General features: G+C 42.9%; 2 protein-coding genes across 11 annotated transcripts in view; one reads left to right on the forward strand and one right to left on the reverse strand.

Annotated features, from left to right (window-relative positions):
* The first annotated feature begins 1,585 nt into the window (after window positions 1-1,585).
* On the forward strand, window positions 1,586-2,647 carry LOC128442576 (rhodopsin). Its single transcript, XM_053425092.1, has one exon. The coding sequence runs from the start codon at window positions 1,586-1,588 to the stop codon at window positions 2,645-2,647; it is 1,062 nt and encodes a 353-aa protein (XP_053281067.1).
* A 1,807-nt stretch (window positions 2,648-4,454) lies between these two features.
* Window positions 4,455-20,722, reverse strand: part of LOC128443066 (membrane-associated guanylate kinase, WW and PDZ domain-containing protein 1) — an 88,555-nt gene continuing 72,287 nt past the window's right edge. For 9 of the 10 annotated variants that reach the window (XM_053425781.1, XM_053425780.1, XM_053425779.1 and 6 more), the window contains 10 exons: window positions 20,085-20,343; window positions 17,439-17,530; window positions 16,614-16,809; window positions 16,212-16,514; window positions 13,658-13,861; window positions 11,533-11,620; window positions 11,385-11,442; window positions 9,857-10,000; window positions 9,493-9,631; window positions 4,455-7,965 (listed from right to left, as the gene is read on the reverse strand). In XM_053425781.1, coding sequence (XP_053281756.1) covers window positions 6,854-7,965; window positions 9,493-9,631; window positions 9,857-10,000; window positions 11,385-11,442; window positions 11,533-11,620; window positions 13,658-13,861; window positions 16,212-16,514; window positions 16,614-16,809; window positions 17,439-17,530; window positions 20,085-20,343 — 2,595 coding nt within the window. In that variant the 3' untranslated portion in view covers window positions 4,455-6,853. The remainder of the gene's footprint in view (window positions 7,966-9,492; window positions 9,632-9,856; window positions 10,001-11,384; window positions 11,443-11,532; window positions 11,621-13,657; window positions 13,862-16,211; window positions 16,515-16,613; window positions 16,810-17,438; window positions 17,531-20,084; window positions 20,344-20,722) is intronic. The other variant, XM_053425775.1, reaches the window with a different exon arrangement.

Consider the following 20,722-nt stretch of genomic DNA (forward strand, 5'->3'; position numbering starts at 1 on the left):
AAATTGTCATATTGGTCACATATTCAATACCATTTATTCTCCACTAGAGAGCACAGTTTACTCAGAGAGAAAATCAAATATATTAAATATCAAATATTAGTTGGTTCCAGCTTCCTTGTTTTCGTGCTGAACTTCATTTGCACCTGGCATTAAAATGCATTTACCATCCAGCCTAAGAATATTTTGTTGTCAATGAATTGTTCAATCTAAGAAATGTCAAACAATATTGAAAACATGTCAACCATAATAACTTTAACCTTTAATATTTGACCAAACATTTAATAACCTGATGATGATATGACGGAAAATCCTCACATTTTCTCACATTCTCCACATATGAGCAGCAGAAAACACAGAATGTTGCCTTTTTTTCTTCACAAATCCATCTTTAAAAATAATATAAACAACCTTAATCTACCCAGCAGATTATCACAAATGCAAATTGCTAAAAAAATGGCCCACATTATCCAAATTGACCTTAAATATCAGTAAAACCAGATTTGTAAACACATTCAAGTTGTGTCAAAGTTTATGCAGTTGGACTATTTTGATGCACTGTCCTTTCATTAACTTATTTCTAACTAAAAAACAAACAGATAATAAAAGCGCTTCTGAGGACAACAGTATCCTCCTGCGAGGTATTGACCCTCTGAGATATTAAATCCAGTACAGGCCGTTGAGAGTCCTTAAGCCACAAATCTCTTTAATACAACACCCATTAGGAAAGTGCTGAGCTTTTTACCAACAGCTAAGATGGTCCATTGGATCCACTCTATTGAAACCTATAATCTACATACTTGTACATTCTTTATAATGCACCTACCTGGGACTATACACACTACAGTGTCTAAAATACCCCAAGTCTTTGCATATGTATTTTGTATCCGAATTTTAGTAAAACCTGATTACTTTGGAATGAACTGATGACGTTGCGATCAATTAATTTTCAGCATGAAATATACACTTCATGATATGGTTAGATATACATTGTATGAGTGTGGGGTGACAAAGTGAAGTAATGAATTAAACTGATGCTTTTTTCTGGGTTGGGGGTTTGAGATGGTGCCAGCAGTAGAAACACAATGAACACTTTCCACCGGCCGGCTAAAGACATTTTTAGATACTACAATTACTAAAAGACAAACAATGAATCATTGCGTGTTTTTGGCCTTTAGGAGACTTGCACAAACATTCTGACACATCTGAGCTCTGCACAAAAGCAGTTGCCTTTAATGGTAGCTTTTAAATTCAGTGTTCAAGATAGATATTTTTAATTAAGCATGTTGTAGTCATGTTTTAATATAAGTTGTTGGAGAGCTACATGATAAAGCAGGTGATTAGGTGTAACCTTAATATCTTGATGAGTGATCAGTTATGTTTGCATAGGTGGCTGGATTAGATATTAACTGTGGCCTAAATCACTTTGTGCTGATGGATTTGGAAAGTGATAATCCAAGGTGTGCCTTTTTAAAAGCCAGGCTGGGGCCCCCTGTGTCCATTCGTAGCAAGGTCCACCTCCATTACTCTCCTCAACAGCCAAAAGAAACACCACTGAAGGGCTAATCGCAAACCGCAAGCTGCAACCATGAACGGCACAGAGGGACCATATTTTTATATCCCTATGCAAAATACTACCGGCATTGTCCGGAGTCCTTATGATTACCCTCAGTATTACCTTGTCAACCCAGCAGCTTATGCTGCCCTGGGTGCCTATATGTTCCTGCTCATCCTCGTTGGTTTTCCCGTCAACTTCCTCACTCTCTACGTTACCCTCGAACACAAGAAGCTGCGAACCCCTCTAAACTACATCCTGCTGAACCTTGCGGTGGCTGACCTCTTCATGGTGTTTGGAGGATTCACCACAACGATGTACACCTCTATGCATGGCTACTTCGTTCTAGGTCGTCTTGGCTGCAACCTAGAAGGATTCTTTGCAACCCTCGGAGGTGAAATTTCCCTGTGGTCACTTGTTGTTCTGGCTGTTGAAAGGTGGATGGTTGTCTGCAAGCCAATCAGCAACTTTCGCTTTGGAGAAAACCATGCCATCATGGGTTTGGCCTTCACCTGGTTTGCCGCCTCTGCTTGCGCTGTACCCCCTCTTGTTGGCTGGTCTCGTTACATCCCTGAGGGCATGCAGTGCTCATGTGGAGTGGACTACTACACACGTGCAGAAGGTTTCAACAATGAATCCTTTGTGATCTACATGTTCATCTGCCACTTCCTCATTCCAATGTTTATTGTGTTTTTTTGCTATGGCCGTCTGCTCTGTGCTGTCAAAGAGGCTGCTGCTGCCCAGCAGGAGTCAGAGTCCACCCAAAGGGCTGAGAGGGAAGTCACCCGCATGGTTGTGATCATGGTTATTGGTTTCCTGGTATGCTGGGTTCCCTATGCAAGTGTGGCCTGGTATATCTTCCTAAATCAGGGCTCTGAGTTCGGACCTCTTTTTATGACCATCCCCGCCTTCTTTGCCAAGAGTTCTGCCATCTACAACCCATTGATCTACATCTGCATGAACAAACAGTTCCGTCACTGCATGATCACCACCTTGTGCTGTGGGAAGAATCCCTTCGAGGAGGAGGAGGAGGGAGCATCCAGTACCAAGACCGAGGCCTCTTCTGCCTCCTCTAGCTCTGTCTCACCAGCATAAAAGGGCCATCTACAAAGGCTCCATGATCCAATATCCAAGAAGAAGACTTCTGCTCCCCCAGGGAAACGACTGAAGGCTAATGTCTACAGAAATAACTTCCTTTTTGTATTTTTCGGAACAAGTGGGTTCAACCTAAAGACAGTATCAGGAAAGGTCAGCCCATTACAGAGTTGTTCCTGTATGTACAGAATATCCAACTTATCAATCTATGATTTCCTTTTCCTGAGAGTAAAGGGGAAAAATGTTATCTTTTACAGTTGGATTCCCACCCTATGATATTGGCTTATTTTTGAATGTAGAGGCATGTAATCAAGGCAACGTAAAATAAATCGCACTTGGCAAATGAGTCATTTTGTTTATGTTTTACTTACAATTTGGGTGGGGAAATACATATGACTGTAGTTTATTTAATCAAATGAATGAATGTGAATGACCTATTCAGAAAGCATTTATGTCTTGAGTCAATTTCTATTTTTGAGATATTGTAGGGACGACCCCCTTTCTACTTTCAGGCAGATACACAGAGAATGGTACAAAAAACTTGAGCAGCGTGAGTTTCAGTCATAGTGGTACTGCATTGCTACTGTAATCTTATTTCAAACGCAGGTCACCTTGGATTTAGAGCTTGGCCTAGCAATGAGATTATGACATTGTTAGTCAGGGGTGAATAATACATGTGACTCAACATCCAGCTCTATCTTATGACAAATATTAATCACATTATTTAAAGGTTAAGGCAGACATAAGACATACTGGATAAAACCAATCTGTATCAGCAAGGTGATGCAAAAGGTTATGTAAAGGAAACATTCCTCGCCTGCATTAATTACCTTCATCATACCAGGTAAAATACAGACATAGACCTAAATAAAGGAAGAATTGGTAATATATAGCATACAAACATGTAGCACACGAACTAATAGATTTAAGCAGATTTGAGCATTTATTAATACATATGTCAAAGACTAACTCCCCCCATGTGGGCACCGATCATGGGAAGCCTATGATAGATGGCAATATTGTAAAACAGAGTTGTGATAGGAGTTCAAAGGAGTTGTAATGGCTCTATAGTAAGTGTGCGACAGAAATGACAAAATGATTCCTACTTTTCTGTTTTCAGTTGTTTAGTATTCCAGACTTGGAGAAAAACAAATACCTCAAGATCTCTCCCATAATGACCCTAATGTGTAGCTATAGCAACCTGAATACGGAAATTCTCTTAGAGCTGTCATTGGCTGATGTCAGACTCCAGCTGAGAGCTAAACAAATAAAAAAAGAATCGATCACTCTGTGCTTTAATTTAGCGAAGGTAGTTATACAATTTAGCTTTTTGTAAATAAATGATAGTAAAGATCATAAGAGTAGGAAACAAAATATCCCCATTTTATAGTGTGTAATGACTTAATTGTTTTTTTTATATATTAGACTGTATCTTGGAGGTGACAGAGTCTTATGGCAGTACTTGAGTAACTTTTAATGATGAAAACATGCTAATTTAGTGTTTTTAATTTCACGGAGGACACAATGGAAGCTGAGCTTGCACAACTATACCTCATCATTATGTGTTGTTCAAGTAAGATGAAATACGATTTCAAAGTAGGAGAGGAAGGCAGCACATCTGACAGCCCATATTCCAACTTACCGTCACTTCAAAATGTAGTAAGTTTTCCTTCAGTCTTCAATGAAGGGTAAAAACTGAGTTGTAAAATGTAGCGTGACCACAACTGACACACGAGTCATTTGATCTGAGTGAACAAAGGCTTCTGACGGAAAACTGAACAAAAAACATCTGGGGAGAAATATGAAATCGTTTTGAATTTGTATGGAAAACTTTATTTGATAATAAAAATAGCATTCACAGACTTCTTTTGATAGCTACATATACATTGTAATCCATCTCAAGGAAAGAAGCTGGATAAGTCCACATCTACTTGTACTTAGACTAATGTTATGTATAGCTTCATGGGTCAAATAAAGCTATGAACAATGTAGTATCTATACTGTATATGCATAGTTTTATAAAAAAAAAAAAGATTGGCCCATAAACATGTACTGCTTTTATCAACACAGAGACAGCATTATGTCTGGAGCTAATTGCAAGAAATAATGCTTGAAGAACACAGACTGCATACAAGTGCTTTATAATACAAAGGCAGGCTAACCATCGAGAGAGATTCAAACCATCAAACAGTTTTTGATTGACCAAAGACAGGTTTTCATTTTAAAATGTCTTTACATACCTGATCCAGAGTAAATCAACACATTTCCCATAAATCATCAGGTCCATTTCAGAGATATAAACACAATATCACATTCCTCACTGCTGAGGTTTTTCATAAATTTCTCTTTTGTACAAGAAAAAGGCAACATTTTATTTTATTTACGGGTTCCTAATAGTTACATTGGAAAATTCTTTACTGTTGATGGTTATGATGATGTATTTCCTTTTTTTTGTGACTTTTCTTGTTAAATACAGTACCATGGCAACAACAGTGATCAAACAATTCATTTGTTGTGGTTTATCCAATATATTTTCAGTTCTTTAATGAAACATAAAACAGAGAATACACACAAAACACATTATAAAGCAGCAGTTCGACTCCAGTGGCGTGACAGCATGGCTCAGCATGGCAGATTGGTCGCCTCCTGTACCAGGACTCTCCATTTGTTACCAACACAACATACAATACATCAGCTCTTTGTGTCAGGACCCAGGAGGTGGTCGGTGCACAAATCATCAACATGAGGACAGGGCTAACAATTACTGTGGGATTACAGTGCATGTTCCTTATCGATTATTCTCACTCAGACTTACCAAATAAAGTGGTTAAACTACACTTTAATTTACACATGCAGCTTGCACAGGGATAATTTACACATTGGTTTGTTTTAAAACCTCTGCACATCCACAGAGTTGTTTTCAACTACTCTGGCTGGTTGAAAATGGATTGAAAGACGGTGGAAATTTATGATGTCACAAAAAGTACCAACAACAATTATCATACCACGCCAACAAGTCATCCCGCCCAAACGGGTGCTACAAAATTAACAGGAGAGTGGAACTGTCAGTCAAACCCACGTGTTTCTGAGAAGAGGTCTAATCAGAAAATACCTGTGTGGCTGGATCAAAGTGTGCAGAGGTTTTAAACCTCTTTTTCTTTTTTTGGCATATTTGAATAATAATATTTTATGGCAGCTTCAGGCTGGTGTTGTGGCATAATGCAGACTCATCTAAAGTACTTCATTGAAAGTAAGATGAGCAACAAATTTAGATATATCTCATTTTCCCACAATGGAGAATCTACCAGAGCAATTTTGCCTGTAGCTGAAAGTGAGTCAGGTTCCTTCTTTAAACACCAAGGAACAAAGAACCAGAATATTTGAGTTGTTTTTATAATCCTACTCCATGCGAGTAATTCATTTTCACATCAGTTGTCTGATTTACTTATCTAATTTCAGAATTGTGTGTGGGTGTATTTAGGCAGAGCTGCCACACATTTCATGGGTGCAACACAAGTAAAGGTACAGCATGCTTTCCCAGGTACAGTGTATACTTCTACCTTGGCCCTTTAATGGTTTAATGAAGGTTGCTCAAGATAAATGCCAAATTAAAAATAAATAGTGAGCAAAAGGTCATATATTATTTCTATAATTATCACTCTAGTTTCAACACCAGATATTACAATTTCACAATTTGCCTCCAAGTCCAACCTGATTTTCATGGTTCTTGTGAACCATCAGTGTCTTGTGCTATAGTTTTTTCAGAAAAGTAATTCAGGAATGGAAAAAAATATCTACAAAACAAGTTAAAAACGAGTTTAGTAGTTAGAAGTTACCACAACTGGAAGCATGTTTCATAACTCTGAGGGAACAAATATTTAGATTCAGCAATGCCTACAAAAAGCAATATCACTGATTTCATATGCAGGCACATACAATACCTTTACCATAGTACAACAACCTCTGTTATGTTCAAAATAACTATAACAATGACAAAACAACCAGTAGGAACTGAGAGAAGGATTGTACTCCTGCTGTTTTAGGAATCTCTGGATGGGATCATAAGTAGTGAAGTCAATCAAATTAAATCAATACATCAGTGGACCGAAATAAAGCACAAGAGTTAGTATCCTCAGAAGTAAAATTCCAGTGTATGGTACATAGTTTGCCCAGACAGAGGAGAGAGTGGCGAGGGGGATCTCTGCTCTAGATGCTGAGGTCTTTGGAGCTTTCTGTGTACAGCCTTCTCTTGGGCTCAGGGAGCTGGTTTGGGCTGCGGCCTACTGCGTTATTGTTATGGCCTGTGTTGTTGTAGGCAGCATTTTTGTTTGGAGTGTTGTTCTTCATCATGCTGTAGTAGTCCTTCAGTCTTGGGGCTGCTGCAGAGTTCAGTTCATCCCTGCTGTAGGTGCTGTCAGGGGAAGAGTCCCGCTCCATCCGGTATCGTCTCTCTGGTGTCCCGTTCAACAGACATGTCTCCTCCGCCCTTTCAGAGGAAGAGTCCATCAAGAGGTTGCCGTTCTTCGTGGTTCTTTCATTTGTGCGACCCCTGGACAGAGACAAGGAATCCCCGTAGTTGTTGGTGCGCTCTGGTGTTGTGGCCTCCCTGACTCGCCCAGCCATTTGTGAGTCCTTGAGGAGCCTCCGTTCATATAACTTGCGTTCAGGAGTGACGGCGAGGAACCCTCCGTCATCGTTATCCCTCTCAGGTGTACGATCCCGATGTGCTCGCTCGGCCCTGCGGTCCATCGACTTGGCCCGCCGGCGATCGGGAGACGAGTTGCGCTTTTGGGTTGGTGAGCGGTCAAGGGAGCCGCGGCGCTGCATGCGAAGCCTCCCATCCAAAGTAGAACTGCTGCTTGAGAGCTCACGCCCCCTCAGTTTCTCGGCAGCTGCAGCCTTCTTCCCCGAGCTGTCTTTCCTCAGAGTCTTAAGGAGTTTAGAGATGCCGCTCTCCGACTCTGACTTTTTGACTTTGCGGCCTCTGCTCTTCTTGTTGCCACCTCTACTGCTGTTACTGTTGTCTGGAGACTGTTGTGTGGGGGTACCTTGACTGTGATTGTTATTCCAGGTGTGATGATGGTGGGGGTTTAATTGCCGGCCTTGGTAGTCCATCTGATCTGACCCAGCCCTGTCCCTGTTCCTGTCCCTGTCCCCGTCTCGGCCACGCGCAGCCTCCTCCTGGCGTGATGGTTTGTGAAGGTCTGGTGGAAAGCTGGACTCCAATGAGGTGTGATATCGGCTGTTGGGTGGAAGCGTTCTCACTTCCGGAGTGTTTTGTGCCCCGGGTGAGGGAGGGTGCCCGTCACTGCTGCCGTCTGCAGGAGAAGAAAAAGGAGGAGAATCTTGTTGACTAGAAAAACCTTACATGAGGACTGGGCTTGCGGAAAAACCAATAATAACATGAGGTTTATTGTATACCGCAGACATGACTTTCAATTTGGGTAAGATGAGTTTTTGCATTGACGTGACAGGTCAATGCAGAGATTTATGGAAATCATGCAGTCATGTGCTCTTTCATAATATCTCCAGAAACAAATAAAAATGTCTGTATAATATTCTACTATACACCAGTACACATAAATTGCATTGAAGTGATAATCACTTCAATATGGTGTCTCTACAGGGCTGCAGGTTGAAACAAAAGGTGATGTCAGCAACAACAACAGCAGGTGCAAAACATTGGCAAGTGTAGGGCAGGGGTTATCAGTGACACAGCAGGCACCTGGGAAATCATTCAAGACAACATAGTGAAAAACGCAATGGGCATCATTGGGAGGAACAAACCAAAAGTAAAACAAAAACAAGTGTGTTTGACACGTTGCTTTGACAGCAGCATGTGACAAGCGGAGGCGTTAAATTACTCCCTTTGAAGATATCTGGACTGACACTGGCGTAAGGGAGAAGATTTGCTTGTGTATTGATTCTCAAAAGTTACTTCAGTTCAATTAAGGCATAGCAAGACGTAAAGCAGGTACACAACGTAAAAAACACGCCCACGCGCAAACACACAAAGTGGGATGCAGGTAGGGATGAGCTGGAAGGACGGGTGGGTAAAACCGAAAGGAAAATAAAAAGACGGTAGTGAGAGGGAGGGGACTGGGACAGACTTTTGGCTACAAACCGTGGTCTGATTTTGGCCCATTAGGTAGAAACAGGGCTCTCCCATCTTGTCATTCCTCATTGTACCAACAGCGAGATGAGGAGCCATCATCGCTGGAGAGAGGAGGAAGAGCCCAGCAACAAGAAGAGATTCAGTGAGAAAGCAGGAGGAAGAGAGGAGAAGACAAATAAAACAGACAAGAGGCCGATTTATTGTGCAGCTTAATCCAGAGAAGAAGATGTTTGTTGTGAAAGACAAGAAAACAATCACTTGATAGATTATTAAAAACAAAAACCTGAGAGGGATTCAAGTGTCAAGTTAAGTTAAAATGCACATAAGCCAGAAAATATAATAGAGAAATACAACAATGTGACTCAAACTGTGAGCGTAACAATCTATCTTTTAAACATACAAATCCTAAAGAGTATAAATCAATGGAGAAGCTTTTGTGGCGACTACTTCTTCATTAAACTATGACAGTCTTGTGCTGAAACCAGGTCAGGGAATTTACATCAAATAATGTATGAAAGTATCTGTGTGTTAAATATTTATTATTTACAGTGATAACATTAATGAAAATCAGGTTTAAAAAAAAGAGGTTTCTCTGCAGTGCGCTAAGCAGATGAGAAACTTTATTCTAGTCCACGGAGTGAGCAGCAGCAACATTAATAGGATTCCAGTGCTGACAATAGCAGTTTATTTACAGGAAGCAGAGAAAATCATTTGCGGCGTGTTAACCTACCATATTCAGGTACAGATCCATCTCCACGCTTGAGGACGAGCCGCGCCCTCCGACCCCCGTTCTTGATCAGTTCAATGGCACGTGAATGCTTCATGTTCTTTGTGCTCTCACCGTTTATCTCCAGGATCTCATCTCCCACCTAAACCAAAGAGAGGCCCGGTTATTATCAAAAGCCGGCTGGTAATATTTCACTCACAGTGTGCAAAGAAATTAACCTATACTGCCCCACAAAGGCAGGGGGCAGTCACTGCAGAATTGCTGAGTTTTTGCATTTTATTCAATATTGATTTACAGTCTGCCAAGATTTATAGAGGAGATGAATTTCAGGGGGGAAAAGTCCCTGTGGTCACAAACTGTTTCATACCCTCATCTTGCCGTTTCTGACAGCAGCCCCATCCTCGGCTAGTCTCAACACGTACAGGTCCATGCTGTACTCCCGTCCGCCTCTCAGGCTGAAGCCGAACCCTTTGCTGTCCCGCTCCAGGTCGACAGAATAGAACTCGGCATCCTGTGAGGCAGAGAAGAAGAGATAAAGAGAAAGTCTCATAGAGTGACCAGAGGGCAGAATCGACCAATCCTGGGTGCAGCGGAGTCAAAAGGTGAGTCCAAAACGTCAGGACTAATCAAACCATGTCCCACAAAACATCACAAAATGTCAATGGCGGTACAATACTTTGGAATGCATGAATAATTCATGCCACAAGACGCTGTGAGCAGGGTACAGATCACTAAGCAAGGGCAACACAAGGGCTGGACCAAAACTCACCGCACTCATCAAATGTTCCCTCCCAAAAGAAACATGGTCTCCCCCAAAATCGTTTTCTCTGGGTCTTATAGGTGCAAAGCTTTACACTACCCAATTTGAAAGTCAGATTTTACTGATTTCGAAGAAACTTATAAGGTCAACAAAACAGGTAAAAACAAGTGAGGAATGAGAAAAACGGTGCTATTTCTGTGCACTTATAGGAGGGTTAGGCCTATTTTTGTGGAAGAGATCTATATGTACATATAGCACAGTTTAGGATGGATCTACGCTAATATCACACATTCATTAATATTGGTCCCCTAAACATGCCAGATTTTTTTCATCAAGGTCCATAAATTATTCTCTGAGGAATCAACAAATATGTAAAGAAAATGCCTCATTTCAAAATTTTAAGAAAATCCGTGAATGGGTTGTTTCTTGATTCATGCCCCACCCCTTTTTTTGAAAATCTGTTGAGCAGTTTTTGTGTTATCTTGCTGACAGAGAAACAAACGCACATGAAAACATGGAAATGACAACAATGAAGACTTAATCCATGACAGATTAGTATTTGTAGTTTTTTGCTATTTTTCTTCTGCTAGATACTCGATTATCTCAGTTGTAAATCTACTACGATGCTATCACAATGGACATTTTCCCGAAACTGGGTCAGGCTGCACAAGTGTACCTTTCCCAACATGTATGGTAAATGACACGATAAATGGACTGTATTTACACAGTGCTTTTCTATTGACTGCTCACGCTATATAATGGACGTTGTGTGTTCATTCAGAGCAGTTAGGCATCCGGTGCCTTGCTGGAGGATACTTGCTTTCGCCCTTCGACACGCTGGATGTACATCATTGCAAAGAATTGATTCTTGGTATGTCCAATAACTTACGGTCATAATTCAACCTTGCTCTGTTGCTCTATTTTTTCAGGTTCTTAACATAGTTATTTTACGCTACTATTTATGAACAACTCTTCTGGGAGGAAAATGCCTTCTGGGAGAGCCTGAACATGTGCACTATTTTCTGGCAACTCAAAAGAGGTTTTTGCTAAGGTCCGTTTTATTCACTGTGAGTGACGTATTGGTGACGAAAATCCAGACGCTTAATAGCTTTGGAGTGAAAACATTTTTTCTTACCTGTGTCTGATTTTGTGTGGGTGGAGGAGGAGGAGCTCCTTTCGACTTGGAGTTATTCCTATAAAAACAGAGATCAAAGATTATATCCTCGACAGCGAGATGGATTTGTGCGAATTTAAGAAAAAATTAAAGAAATGCCATCACCTACCGTAACTCTGTGGACTGTTGAGGTGTGTGTGTGGTGGTGATGGTAGCTATCTTCTCAGCATTAGTCAGCAGAGAAGCATTGGAAGATTCTGAAGAGAAAAACAAAATAATATATAAGTTGTTTGTTGAATTAATTTGCCCGTAGCAGTGTTTTCGAAAAACCTACTCAGAGGAGAAAAACGTTACTGTCCAGAAGAGTCGCATGAACCACCCACAGGCTACTGTTTTCAACCTGATGCTAACTGCCTGTGATGTTGTCATTTGCCATTTGCTCATGAACAACACGGGCTGCACAAACAAACAAACCAAAAGAACAGCAGTAACGGAAATAAGCTCACGACTTGCATCATTGTTTAATTTGCAATTCCAGGATACAACAAAAAAAAAACAAGGACAACTCTCTTGTCTTGCTGTTCTCTAATTCCATCTTCTTACCAGCAAGAACACCGTAGGACACATTCGTTTCCACTGACACTGGCACAGCTACAGCTCTGTCCCTGTTTAGCAGGAAACGTCAGCCTGACTCATTCGTCTATGACTTTTTTCTCACTTCCCCCTCATTGCTAGAAAATTAACAGTTTTCTAAAAACACACGTCTTTTGAAGCATCTGAAATGAGAATAACTTGGACTAATAAATGACACCCTTCCCATTTTATAAGGTCATGCCTTTGTTTTCTACTAGGGTGCCTTACATTGTGGATTTGTATGCACAAGCCAGTGGGTTAGTGAACATGTGTGTGTAGGAGTTTGTCCCCACCTCTCTCACCTCCAGTCTTAATTAAGCTATGTGTTCTGCCTCTGTGGAGGATGTTGCTGCATTACTCTGCTCAGTGTTGTCATTGGTTGACCAGTGGCTCAGCTCAGTCCCAACACTTAACCTTATTTTAAACAAGTTGAGGAGCTTTGGGTCACAAACTACAAAGGATTTAAAATCCCTGATTAAAAACAGTGATGACATTTTATTAATTTAATATATTCTGCCATCACTGACACTAAACCTTTGAGTCATGCCCTAAAACTTTAATTAGACTATTGTGATTCTTTATCATTTTGACACTGAAAATTACTGTCGGCAGGTCAAGGCTTCGTTCTGCTGGACAACACTGAAATACTGTTTTGATTTGATTTTGAAAGGGTAGGGATGTCATAACAACTGAAATTTGACTGGATTAGAATAATGATTCTCATTACCAAATTAAATACCATAGTAAAAAACAGATTGCTGCACATGCAGTCAATGCGGCATTCTGGGTCATCTGTAAGGGTTCCACTGTGCAGGTAGGGAGGCACTGGGCAGGGCAAGAGATGAGAACCATAAACCATGAGCTGGCCCAGAGATTAAGTGGAATATGGAGTCAGGTACAGCCTGATCTTTCCAACGAACGTTGCATGGTACAACTGAGGCCTTCTTATTTATTTCAAGTTTGACATCTAACTAGAAAACTTAATGGGTTTTAATGCTGCCATTGTCAGACACATAAGAATCACATCTTCAATACCTTCGAGAGCTGCAGTATCTTTGGCACTTATGGTGATGTGGAAATATAAATACCGTCAGAAATTTTAAACTTTAGAGCCTCGACTTATCACCAATGTATACATAATTATCCCCCAAAAAACATGACACACTGCCATTTAATAATTAATAATGACAGTAATTGCATACATTAAAGGGAAGTGCACTTTTTTTCATTTAGCCTTTTAAAAGCTTCTATAAGGCCCTGCTTGTGCTGAATTATTATGCAGCTCTATTTCCTTTCCTAAACTAAGCTGAGGAGATTAACACCAACAGGAAGCACATGATTAAATGTGTGCAGTGCTTTTAATCCTTTCAGACTGACAAAATATTGCAAATGGCAAAATATCCGGCAAAGAAAATAAACAAAAAGCACAGAGAAAGCGAGAGAGAGGAGAAAGAGTTCTCGTGGAAGCTCTGCATTAGGTTCTGGGGGCAACTTCATCTCACTCCTACTCAGTGACTCACTCTCAGGGTTCACACCCTGATGAAAAGTGCTCTTGCCTGTGAAGAGCAGCAGTGCCCTTTTCTTCCCACTGTATCCATGAATAAGTCACATCATGCTACATTATGAAAGAGCCATGTGAGGCTAGAAGCCAAAAGCCTTACCATCACCGGGGATGATCCTGAGCGAGACTGTGTTTCCGGCTTCCTTGATCAGGTTCACGATGTCCGAGTGCGACTTGTTGGTGATGGAGCAGCAGTTGACAGATAGTATTCGGTCCCCGACTTTCAGCTTCCCGCAGCGGTCCGCCGGGCTGCCCTCGATGATGCGTCCTATTTTGTGAGGCATGGCCACACAAGCATTTCCAGCTTTTGTTTGAACCCATATGTTTGTTTACATGTGTCAGAAATAAGGTGTGATGGTGGTTTGACAAATTGATTTGTGTGATTGTTTGATTTCAATTGATTAAAAGGAAAGGACGGAAAGAAAACATGGAGAGAGAAGGAGAAGGGAAGAAGGAAGGTTAATTGCCAAATCACCAAATCTCAATTCACCCATAGAAAACCACTAAATTGTATGCACATCGTATGCTAACATTCTGGGCACATGCAAAACACAACCTGACTCAGAGAGGAGGAAAAACGGTATAATATCAAAACCTTGGGAATGCACAGATGTCCTCTGCCCCCATCGTGTGACGTGTTAATCAATGGACTGTGAATCATATGCCACCACTCAAGGTCCACTGAGGTTAACACTTGACGGCCTATCAATACCCTGAATCCGGATTGTTCCAAAAAACACACCTCCTTGCCAGGGATCCGAGAACACACAGCCGCCGCAGCAGTTTAAGATGTTCAGGTAAAATGACCGGGCTGTGTAAAGATGTTTGTGGTCAATGCGAGCGCTACAAAACATACATCCTGCAACTGAATGACAGTTCAATACTACACGTCTTGTTTGCACAGCAGCCCTGAACAGACCCTAGGGATCCGAGCTCTCCACGCCATCCCTCCTTGTCAGGCTTCTCTCCCCCCCCCCCCCCCCCCCCCCCCCCGCTCCTGCTCTTTCTTCCCCCTCCATCTAGTACCGCAACAATTACATTATGTCTCTGCCTTGATTGAAATAAATGCACTTGTATCCAGTCACTATCTAAATGATGAGATATGAATCATTTACTGGGTGTGGCAAGTCCCCAAGATTTAATACCAAAGCTGCTAAACCAAACACCAACCCCAGGTCATTACAGGCAGGGATGAGAGGGGGATGGGCCCCGCTGGACTGGAGCAATGTGGTTTGTGTATCCACTGTGTGTGGGAGATCGAATCAGTAGAGAATGCTTTATTTTTCTCACAATTAAAAAAGTATCTTGTGCTCCTGGAAGAATCCTCTGAGCTGTGTATTTGTTTTTGTTTTCAACACACATTCCTGTGTCAGATTTCAGCTCATGTCCCACATGGTCGTTATCCATTAGGCGAGTGAGCGCAGGATGCTAGATCCCAGATCCGCTCGTAAAAGCTGAAAGTCCATTCATCTCCAAGTCCCGTGACGAACAGTGACGGAGCGGAGCAGGGAGCGCAGAGAGGCAGCAGCAGAAACAGAAACTGGAAGACCTTTAGACGTGGTTGTTGACTAACACCGCCACTGGCGTCACTATGAATAATACATACTTTCTTGCATTTTATTTTGCAGAGCAACACCATGAGCCCATGGGATCAATGAGATTTTCACTGGGCAGTTAGCATGGCTAACGTCTCATCCATTTTCGTGACACGCCACAGTGCATCATCATAATGGCATACTATACGAGGGACCTTGACATGACATTGATGTTTGGAATTCATCACTCGGAGGTTAATGCCAAATTTGCTCCAGAACAACATCTACAACTCCTCATCAGTGCCAGAGCAGCTTTAATACATGCAATTCTGCTGTTTTCCTTGATGCGTAAATGGTATAGACAGATATATTCTTTGCTGAGTAGACTCCAATTACGTGCTGAATGAATTGTTGTGGGCAGCTGCGAGGCATGAATCTGTGATGATGGTGTTTGTGATAAAGCTGCAGCCAGCCTGATCCCGAGGGGCTGAGCTCAGCACATGAAGAGATTTCTTTATCCCTGAGCTTGTGACGGTAGGTGTGTGACCTCGGTTTGTGGCGCACTCCTGTCAAACGTCACTCGCCTGCTATTCATAAAGTGGAGTGGAGTCAATGAGGAGTGACTGTAAAAATACTGACACTCTGCCAGGAGATGGCATCAGTCATTTCAGACAGAGGTGCATTCATGATCTCTGTGGCTTGAGTCTGAGGGTTTCTTTCATGTTTTAGAACGTAGGACAAGATGGTGAATATCTCTTGTATATTTGTTTGAGGGTGGTCAACCACCAGCAAATGTTAGACGCGACAGACAGATGTTGGGTACATCTCATCGGATGTGTACCTTGGTGTCATTTCCTGCTCCTCATAATAAGAGAGTAAATTAATCACAGAGAAAAATAATGATCATCAGAAAAATTATTTTCATGTAACATGCACCAACCCAGAATAGAACCCACCAGACAATCCAGCTGTTGAGTCCGATTAAAGTCTAACTCGAGCCATGCTATTCTTTGAAGCTTAACAAAGTCAGCACATAGTAAACAAAATAAATCTCCATGTCACACTGGATAGAAATCCCTGTCAATCTCCACTAGCTGCAGCTCGGTCCGCCTCACTTACCAAACGTTGTGCCGGCGTCAGGCCTGGAAACAGACGACACAATGACGAAACCGAAGCCCTCGTTCTCTCCACGCTGGATCTCCACGTCGTACGGCTGTAGGGAGGCGGGCACCACCGCACTCCCGCTGCCCCCTCCGCCGCCGCTGCCTATGCCGCTGGTAGACCCACTGCCTGAGCTGACGGTGTTGAGCGAGTTCTGGCTCCCCTGGGGGGTCCGCTTGCCCTCCGTCAGACTAGGTGCCTGGGTGCTGCTGTGGTGGGAGGAGGCTGGTGATGGAGGAACGTCTCCCTCTCCTTTTGACACTGGAGAGGAGGAGGAGGAGGAGAGTGATTAGACAAGTGTTACAGTGTATTTCTTGGCCTTCCTACACACAGAAAAGTTTTATGTAAAACTCTCATCACCTCCGTATCCAGGGGACTTGCGTCTGACTGTGAGGTTGACATGGCCCTGTTTGGCAGCCTGCTGCATCAGTTGCACCACCAGCTGGTGAGACTTGCCCACCACCGCCGTGCCGTCCACACAGATGAGCTCATCACCCGACCGCAGCCGCCCGTCTTCATCTGCAGCCCCGTACTTCACGATGTGCCCTATGTAGATCTGGAAAAACCAAAGCCCACACATTGCATGTTATTGGAGATTTTGTCAAATGATCTAGCGTCATGATTATGATACTGTGGTTAAGCTGCAGTAAATCAAATAAAGTAAATTAATCCATCAGCTAAAATAGTGCAATGAATCAGTGCATACATTAAAGGTATTCAAGAAGGCAAGTACAGCCTATTGCGTACAGTAGCTGGTGTGCTTTAGGAATCGTGTGGGAGTGCACACACAGCTCCGATAGAAACAAGCGCACAACTACTCTTTGGCACAAACAACAAGTACCAACTCCTGTGGGGTGGACCTGCAGCCTGCTTCCATTTTGTTTCCCTCTATTCCTCAATTGCTGTCTTCCTCTCCCCCTCTTGCTCCCTTCTTTTAAGACAAATATGGCATGCAACCAGAAGGATTGGTGTGCACGGCCTTTGACTTTTTTAACAAGCTGTCTATACGATCCTCCGGGGACTACAACTCCAGTTAGAGAGAGAGTGATGGTTGACAGGCTAATCCACACACAGAAGCACGAGGAGAAGGAAAGATGGACAAGACCAACAACACACTGTGAGAGCGGAGGAAAAGGATGGAGCGTTCAGGGAACAGCAATAGTATGAATGTGGAGGGATACTTACAGGCTCCCCGGGCTCATTTCCTCCCAGGATGCGAAAGCCAAAGCCTGTATCCTTCCGCCAAAGGAAAATGTCCTGCTCCTGGCAATCGGGCACTGAAATAGGAAAGAGAAACAGTGAGAGGACGACACCAAACCGCCCAAAGACATGATTGACCGATTAGCATCACCGAATGCTTGTTCTCCAATCAACGTGTTAAGTCAAGTTTTGTCTAATTGTAATAAATCCCTGTCTAGTCGTGTTATTGCTGATCAGTACGATGCTTTTCTATTAGCGTCAGTATAAGAGGAGGCAACGCCAGCAGCTGCTCCTTCCTCCTCCTCAGTCCTGCCTCGTTGAGCTGCTTGTTCTCTTGTATAGACGACAAATGAGGCTGTCGAGTCTCATGCTCTGAACATGTCATACTCAGAGACCTGCAGTCTGAAGAGTTAATCAATGTCAGTCTCCACTATTGCCCTTAATTTACCAACATTTCCACACAAGCATGAATTTTTGTAATCTTTCTCCACAAACACAAGACTACCCCCTTGTTTACATCTCACCATGGACAAAGCAGGCCGTGGACGACAGGCAATTTGGTGCCGGTCTGTTCAGCCCAGGGGGGCCAGTACCCACCGGAGGCACCCATTTTTCCCCCTGCACTGCCTGCTGTCTACACAGCTGCCACACAAGGCCAGCAGTCTAACCCATTAGCTTCAGTTCTGCGGTTCCCTCGATAACTCACTCAGTGTGATTTAAGCTGCGGCGGCTAGACTGGTAATTAACCGACCGCTGACCCGTGTCTATGGAGTTTGGATCAAAGTAAACTAACAGAAGGACGTTTGGCTCATCAAGCGACAGGTGACACGACGCGCTGAAGGAAGCTCACGTCTCAGTTACACTGTCCTGCCACTGACACACAGTTCCTGCTGCACTGACGCATGGATGCACCTACTCTTGAATTCAAGAGTGCGTCCTTGTATGTGGGAGCCTGCCTGATAGACATAAAATACAGACACAGAATCCGGGCTTCATTTCTTTGTCTCTCTCCCTATTCTGTTTCATTGTGTCTCGCCCTCCTCCCTTGATGACTCCAGAAAAGGGGCTGCAGCTCCTCCAGGGTTATCAACCAGATATACCAATCAGCCACAGCTTAAAGCAGCCCTCTCTGGGCCCTGTTAATATTTAATCATAAGCAGCCCTAGATTCCACAGGCAGCCATGATTATTAACCAGCACTGCAAATGTGCGGCATGTGCACGACTCGCATGTCGAGCTGGCAACAATCACAAGTGTGCGACAAGCTAACACAGCAGTCCTACCGTCGACATCGCCCCTTTACAATCACAATGCAATATTTCACAACATAGGGATGTATTTCACAGGATATGCAGACCTCATCTTTAATATCACCGGCAGTACGAGTACAGGAGAGGAGAACTGTATTTCAGTCTGAAGACGAGAGTGAACCTGTTATTTCAGAGGATCCATCCGCTTTCTCAGAGATTCTTCCATTAGAAACAGAAGTGGTTTGACATCTTAACAGTGGTTTACCATGCAGAGTAATGCAAAAATAGGCCACAACAGATAAATAATATTGAGAAGTTATCATTTTTTCCAGTGTGAGACAAGCGGTTTGGCTGCTGCAAATTAAACTTTCCAGCAAAGGTATTGGCCCAGAAGCTGTGTCTTAATTCAGGGGCCACATCCCGTGACATCGATCAAGGAAATCCTCTGTTGACAAGACCGCCTCTTTAGGGTTCGGCCTTCATGGTCTTCCCAGCCCACAAAGACCCCGTCCTCTAAAAGATGCAGCCCCTGATTTCAAACCCAGCTATAGATTGTACATAAAGATGAATGACAGCGCCCTGGGACATGGACCAGGCAAAACAAGTCAAGGTACAAATTAAATAAATTTCTCTCAAATATGGTTTCATATGGACAAGAGATTGGTTAAGCAACTGTATCAGGACCTCGATACACCACAATCGTTACTGCACAGACCCTGTCCCCAAATGACATCAAAAGCAGACACCCACCCACCCACACACACACACACACACACACAAACACACACACCACTCATCAGAGACATCGTGTATGTTTTCAAGGAGACTTTCCTCTTGGAGGCATCTTTTGTCACTGGATCAGCTGTGACTCAGTAAGCACACACAATTGTTTAACAAACACAAACAAACACAGAGAGATGTGGCCTCTGGTCATCACACTGAATAGTGAACACTGAACTCTGGACGAATGAAGAATTCAATTTGTTGATATTCTCCAAGCCAAGTCATCAGAGATGTTTAAATGTCTTCATTTCATCAAAAGAGTCTGATGATTTAGTCAGTGGATATAATACAGTAGTTTAGAAACAGTTGTCTGTTAAAATAACTTTTCTTTGACCTCTACGTCTAATCCCAAAATCCTGCAATGGAGATTTCATACAGTACAAAAAGTAAAGAAGAGGATGCTTTGGATCAGGTTTTTTTATATAACCCAAAGAAAATGAAGAAAAAGCATTTTTATAGAAATCCATACACAAAATGATGTGATACAGCTTCAGGTATTTGGGCGTCATTCCACATTCACACCTTCTTTCAAACTTTTTTGAACTCATCTCAGCAAAAAATGGTAAATATAAAATAATACTAGACTGAATTCTACTCACGTCGGCTCTCGTACATGCTCCTGGACTGCGCCCAGATCTTAAAGGGGTCTGGCTTCTTCTGCAGGGTGAGGGTGCCATCTGTTATGGGGTCCAGGGGGGGCAGGCCCGGCAGAGGCTGGGTGGGGGCAGCAGGAGTGGGACCCACGGACTCGCTCGGCATGGCAGAGGGTGGGTGGCTGGGGGAATCGGTGTGGGTGCTGCGATGGCTGCACACACTGTGCTGGGAGCTGCTCTGGCTGTCTTTCCTCTCTAACTGGTGCTGGGTGGTCAAAAAGCAGAGAGTCAGGTGTGTGAGTGATGGAGGCGGACATGAGCAGAGGATGGAGGCAGAGGGCAGTGAGAGAGAGAGTGAAAAGCGAGGTGGTGATAAGGACGAGATAGGGGAGAAAGAGGCGAGTGAGAAAAGTGTTGATGGAGGACAAAAAGAAAGAGAAAGCGACCAAGGTCATCTTTTTTAGACATTGCAGTAGAAAATCTCTCACTATCTTTCTCTTAAACATCTGCTGGAGTGTGAAGAGAAATGATTTGGTTTCCATGGTTTCCAGACAAAGACAGTTGGAAATGTGAGGGAATTTAATCGAATAGAGATTCAGCCTTCATGAATCCTGTGAATCTTTGGAAACAGAATCAGGGTTGGT

The sequence above is a fragment of the Pleuronectes platessa genome, chromosome 6 (assembly GCF_947347685.1).
Source record: "Pleuronectes platessa chromosome 6, fPlePla1.1, whole genome shotgun sequence".
In the NCBI taxonomy this organism is placed as follows: domain Eukaryota; kingdom Metazoa; phylum Chordata; class Actinopteri; order Pleuronectiformes; family Pleuronectidae; genus Pleuronectes; species Pleuronectes platessa.

What these genes read in the sequence shown, in the direction of transcription:
- LOC128442576 (XM_053425092.1), top strand. Translation starts at nt 1,586, where the DNA reads ATGAACGGCACAGAGGGACCATATTTTTATATCCCTATGCAAAATACT.